The following is a 6,195-nucleotide window of genomic DNA, read 5'->3' as shown; positions in this document are numbered from 1 at the left end:
CCCCCTCCATGATTCTCCCTTTCCCCCGCCCGCAAGTGCAACACACACATGCCACATGGAGTACGCGGGAAGGGTTTGAGTTGCAGCGCACTTTTACAAACAACCATATACCGCTCCGAAAGAAGCGCGCCATCGCTGCAATTATGAAACGACCACACTAGATTGGCCCATCACAACATTTACCTCTCTCGAGCGCGAGCAAAGCCCCCTTCCCTTCCACGCGGCAAAGCAGAGCGCAGGGGGAAAAAAATAACAGTCTGTGAATAACAGTCTTTAAGTCTGCGGTTGAGGCGCCATAAGAAGAGCGCGGCTAGCTACTCACCTTGTCACGTTCCGGGGAGAAGCCGGGCGGCGGTTTGGCCAGGCTCACGTAGCTCGATATCACCGCGAGTAAGACGAGGAGCTGTAGGCAGATGAGAGAGGGGCGGGTAAGTGAAACGAACGATTTTGCAAGTGGAACCAACTCATCATCGGTGTACGTGTTGGTGTGTAGGATGGGGAATGTAATGAGAGAGTGTGTGTGTGTGAGAGAGAGAGAGAGAGAGAGAGAGAGAGAGCTACAGAGATATCAGCATCAGTCGAAACTTCCAAGGAAAAGCAGAAACAGACGGCAGGTCGAGAAGGCGTTTTTAAAAGGCGGATCTTCTAAACGTTCTGCAGCTGAGCTCGGACCGTTGATATCAACCCACACTGTGAAGAAAAGGTTTGTTGAATAAGAAGCAGTGTTATTTTACTGTTGTGAGCTAGCAATAAAATATTGACAGTGCAGTGGAGGCGATATGACGGCTAGGCTAGGCGAGGGGCCAACGACCGTCGCGTGCAGACAGTTATGACTCGATTTATCTCTCCTGTGTCGAACTGCCTGCTACTGGCCACCTAAACTTACATTTTATACCTTTTCATCTCCTGCAGCGTTTCATCCCACGGGAAAGAGAAGGCGTCAATGATCGGTGTACACTGCGCGGAACACAAATGAGCGATGTAGTACCTCTAAAGGTGCTATTTATTGTTTTAGCGCACATTAGGAATACGTGACTTATCTTCACATTATCTGCCCTCACAGGCTGTACTTTTCAGACCCGCGTAGATGCCACGTTATAACGATGTGACGCAGTACTAACCAATGTGACGTGACACATGACTCCCAGTTGTTTAGGTGTGACGTCACAGGTGCTCCTCACAGGAGCGGAAAACGTGTGAGGGAGGATGTGTGAGATGTGTGAGCCGGTGGGAGAGAGTGAGAGGGCGAGAGCAGGTAAAGGGGAAGGGTCCGTTGGTGGGCGACGCTCCAAGCCTCTCACCCTGAAGGGAGTTCCGCACCAACGCGTTGGTCGGTATCGGCCGCCTGCCCTTCATCCTTCCACAGAGAGAGAGGAGGGGCGGCCGGAGAGGGGGGGGGGGGGGAGACTCGCAAACAGAAACGGCAAGAGGGAGATCCCAGGGCGCGATTCGGGGATTCGCATCCCGACTAAACAAAGGTGGATCGGCGCGGTGGATCGGCGGCTGCGGTCCGGTCTGCTCCGCTGCGTTTGGAGGTTTGTCGAGCGCGCCGTCCGTTTGCCCGCCCGATAGATCGTGAAAATCGTCGGGAGGAAACTTTCATGGCGGCGGCTGCAGTCAGTCGGCAGCCTCCTCGCCGCCCCCGCCTCCTTTCACCACCGCGACCCTCCCAGGCGTGTGACGGGGCGTTCCAACGCCTTAAAGTGCGTAACAATCATGACATAAAGAAACATTGACTACAGACATTTTTGATCACATTATTTGATTTTTTTAAAAAAATATAAAATAATTTTTTTCAAGAAAATAAAATAAAAATAAGGGTGTGACATCGGCGTCACAGAGACCTGTGGGCGGGACACATGATATGGTTGTCACCAACTTTTCCGTTTTGTCACACACTTTCATGAGACATCAGACATCACGCACTTTTACCGGTAGAGTACATCGGGCATCGGGCCGGAGACCTCAACGCAGGTGGCAGGAAGAGGCATATGGCCATGTGCCCACCAAACGAATAAACAAAAAGTAAATTGAACTTGAAAGATTTAGAATGTGTTTTTTTTTTCGTGTGCTTTTTTTTTGTTTTTTGTTTTTAAATTACTGTTTGGCTGCGGCCAGGTTCAAATAGTTTCAGTATTTTAAAGATTTGTCTACAGTATGACGCAGAGGGCAGTGATCTAAATTAATTGATTCACGCTCGCAAGACACACGCACGTGCGCGGCACGCTCGCTCACACACACACACACACACACACACATACACACACTCAAACGCACGTGCGTCCTTTCCTCAGCTGCTCCTCGGTACGGCTCGCTCCAGCGTCACTACTCGCTCGAACGGGACAGGTTTCTCTGCAAGAGAAAACTAATTCTGTGCGACGCGCGCAAAAAAAAATTCAAACCACTCAAAGCTGTCACACGTGAGTTGCTTTTCCAGGGAAACATATATGACAGCTCAATTTACTAGGGGCAGCAGGGAAGTCCAAACGGGCGTGGGCCCGACCCGACCCGCAGCGTAGGAGGGGCCGCAGAGGTTGGTGCGGGCACCTCCATTCACCAAACGAAACACCCACAAGTATCTACTTTCAAGTAATTTATTTTTTGTTTGCAGAGCAGAGCGCATTATAAGTCCCCGACTGATATTTTCATTTTATCACGAGTAAACAGTGCACTCACAAAAATTGTCTTAGGGCATTTATCATGTACATCATTTATGTTTTGCACTTGCATCGTTGAAATCAAGTACGCAGAAAATGTACTAAAAACAAGAACACCATTTGTATGGGTGTGCAAAGAGGACATCAAAAAATAATTAAAGATTATGATAGTAGGTGATTAAGTACAGGAAATTTCATCCGACAAACTCTCTGGCCGTTTCACTTGCTCAACTTGAATGGACACACAAGGTAATCCCCCCGGGGCGCCGGTGGCAACAGCGGATGACACTCGGGTCACTTAACGCCGGGGTCGTAAAAGGCGCTCAGGCCGTGTTAACAGAGCCGCCTTATCCCGTTTATGGTGGCAGCATGCACCTGCACGAGCAGGATCTGGCAGGTGCGAGCGGTATGTTCTCTTCGTCACATGTATGTGTTTTACTTTACTGAGAGAAGGGTCGGTGGGAGGGGAAAATAAAAGGGGGTGGGGAGGTTGTGATGCAACCTCGTCGGGCAAGACATGGTCCGACCATTGACAAGTACAGATGACGGTCGTGCCACTCTGGCAGCATCAAACTCATTTCAGCGGGGGCATCCGAATACAAGTGGGTCGGCCCGTTTCATATCTTACACCCGTCATTGGGCACCCTTCGAGAGCACTCACACGCAGCCCCGCAGCCCCCGCGCGCGGCGGACAACACGCCGTTGCGTAATATCACAGTGTGAGGCGGAATCCCTTCAAAAAAAAGAAGAAAAAAAAGACTCTAGGAAGATGCTGCAATATATATTTTTTTTTTTTTACTTGCATCTTGCGAAAAATAGTAAAATATGGAATGATGGCGATGGCGCTCCCCTTGCCCGCTCGCTTCCCTTTGCCCGCCTCCCTGACCCGCCGTACGGTTTACGGCCGCCGCTCGGTTACGCGCGGCGCCGTTAGCGCGGCCCGGCGGCCGATAAAACAGAGAGGCGGCCGCTGCTTGCTTAAATTATTGTCATTATTAATCGAAGCGACCGCTTGCGCAACAGCCGGCGAGGGACTCTATGTACTTGCATTATAAACGGCAAGAGCGTGAATCTATAAAATGTGGTTAGCGAAAAATTTGAAAAGCGGAAACTGAGGAGCGATGTTACAATAACAATGATGTGATTCTACGGTCGATGTGGTAGGAGGGAGAAAAATCGACAATAACAAAGTCGCTCGAGGAGAGAAAAAAATACGCGCCGTAAAGAAGTAGTGTGTTTGCAGTGCTAAAATACATAAGTAGTTTTGCCACGGTGGAAATAAGGTGCTGGCCGAACCAGAAAAAAAATCAGCTGCGCTAATTACAGGAACAATTCGCCTGTCCATAAGAAAGAAGACGTTTTTTCTTTACTTGAATAAATATTACTCAGGGCAGCGAACTGTGAATAGGAGGGTAAACGAATGAGGGGGATTGTGGTGGATGTGGGCGCCACTGCACCGACCTGCCGGAAACAACAAAAAGCAGTCTCACGTAACTTTCGAATCTAGTTATCCTCGTTCTTATCAATGTTTTTATGCATTCTGAGTCGGATGGCCGTTTGCTCCAGAAACAATCGCTAACTCACACTAGCACTCACGGTTGTACGGCTGCGGCACTTCTTTACACCGCGAGACAGCAAGTTAGCAAGGTTTTATCAATTCACGAATAAAATTGTCATCCCCATCCCCCTATACTTATTTGAATATTCATGTCAAAATTTCACACAGGAAAGTGTCATGGAAATGAAACAATGTTTGACAACTACAGCAATATTTTTTTCCACAATTTTGTCTCCCTTTTTTGTTTGCGCATGTGACACTCAATGTCACTGACACTGCTGGGTGGGCGCGATTGGGTATACTGGGTATACGCCGTGCGGTTCGGACTTGTTCGCCTATCGTCATATTGGCAACCATGCGGGCTGCAATATAGGATGGGCTCCGACGGCGTGGGCCACCCACCGTTCTACACTTCCGCTGCATGTGGCTTTAACAACGCTTGCCTGCGACTGTCCTGCCGGCGAAGTCTAAGTCATACAGAATAAAGATCCAAAATACAATTTGAAGTCAGTCGATAAAATGTACCCCCCGTGCAAAGCAAGTAAGTGCGCCCCACACATTATGAACTGCCTTGCAAAAAAAAAGGTCCCCTGCAGTCGGAAAAACAAACAGTTAGTTGTTGGAACAATGATTATGCAACAACAACAATAACATCTTTGCGAAGAGGACTGCGTCGTACGTGCAGACACAAATGAGGCGCGCGGCGCCGATCGTAACGCGGCTGAATAACGCGAATAACGCGCTTCGTAATGAAAGCGCGGCGGACCCGCGTATCTCCGCGGGCGGCGCGGCCGAGTTGCGCGGGGCCGTTTTGACACGTCGTTGGGATCCCATGCCACGCGCCGCGCCGAGCCGAGCCACAATGCGGCGATAAGTAATACGATGGGAAGGGCACGCACGGATCCACCGCAAGCGAGTTCCCTGGGGAAGGTGCGTGCGTCTTGCGGCGCGCGGAGAGGGCAAGTTTCAAACTCTTCAAAGTCGCGACTTTCTTTACCAAACAAAAAGTGCGAAAAACTGGCATTTTTCCAAAGAGCTGCTAACCGCAGTCTGGCTCATTTTATGTGATTGAAGAGTATTGTGACAGAGCAAAACAAAACTAAGCATTTCCTGCGTTTCGTCCATAAAACCGGTAGTGGTTTCGGTTTGGAAAAATTAGCATCATTATTTAAACATTCAAAGAAGCACCCGTATTTCTGGAGTAAAAGCAAGTTTAGTGTGAAGAGTACAACAAACATAATTTGAATCAGCAAAGAATTAGGTTCAGGAATCCTCACATTAAAAGTCTAATCTGTTGGGAAGCAACTGAAGCAATATATTCCTTTACATTTTTGACACATTCCTGACACGGCGTCTTGAATGTCTGGTGACTCCAAACTTCCGAAGAGTTACAGGAGCACTCTATTTACAATATAAACTCGTCGGCTATGCTCCTCCTCCTCCTTTCTAGACTCACCTTGCACTCAAACATAGTCGTTACGGCAGGGACGACGACGTCCCTTTACCAATGGATGTAATAATAACTATTCACCACTTGACGCACACACATGCACACACGCACTGGGGGAGTCGGCGCTCGCACTCACTACCCGTCGACTTGCATCTCCCTCGCACTCACTCGCGGACGCACTCTCGCGCTCGCTCGCTCTCACAAACACACACTCCAACACGCGCGCGCGGGACCACCGCTGTACGTCCGTGCACCGTGGGGACCGCAGGCGGACTGGCTCTGCCGACTGGAGGCGGTCACCGGCGAGGCGCCCGCTCCCTGCTCCAGCTCCCCCTATCCCCTCTCCCTCTCTCCCACGCCACTGCTGCGCCCCCCACAGTTTCGTTTCGGTAGGGACGTGGTCCAGCAGCCCAGCCTCCCAGAACCCTTCTGTTTTTGATGCATCATTCCAGCTGCCCGAAATAATTTTTGGCGACATTGATCTGATCAGTTTATTAGTGCTGCTGGTTTGTTTGTTTGTTTGTTCGTTC

General features: G+C 49.8%; 1 protein-coding gene across 1 annotated transcript in view; it reads right to left on the bottom strand.

The window, feature by feature from the left end:
• Positions 1 to 5,941, bottom strand: part of LOC127750984 (vacuolar protein-sorting-associated protein 36-like) — a 33,125-nt gene extending 27,184 nt beyond the window's left edge. The window contains exons 1-2 of the mRNA XM_052273830.1: positions 5,672 to 5,941; positions 323 to 403 (exon numbers count right to left, since the gene is read on the bottom strand). Of these exons, the coding sequence (XP_052129790.1) occupies positions 323 to 403; positions 5,672 to 5,686 (96 nt within the window). The 5' untranslated portion in view covers positions 5,687 to 5,941. The remainder of the gene's footprint in view (positions 1 to 322; positions 404 to 5,671) is intronic.
• Positions 5,942 to 6,195: the final 254 nt, after the last annotated feature.

Source organism: Frankliniella occidentalis, unplaced genomic scaffold (assembly GCF_000697945.3).
Source record: "Frankliniella occidentalis isolate FOCC.00 unplaced genomic scaffold, Focc_3.1 Scaffold7, whole genome shotgun sequence".
Lineage (NCBI taxonomy): Eukaryota > Metazoa > Arthropoda > Insecta > Thysanoptera > Thripidae > Frankliniella > Frankliniella occidentalis.
Note: the sequence above shows the minus strand (reverse complement) of the source record. Positions and strands in the feature narration are given on the sequence as shown.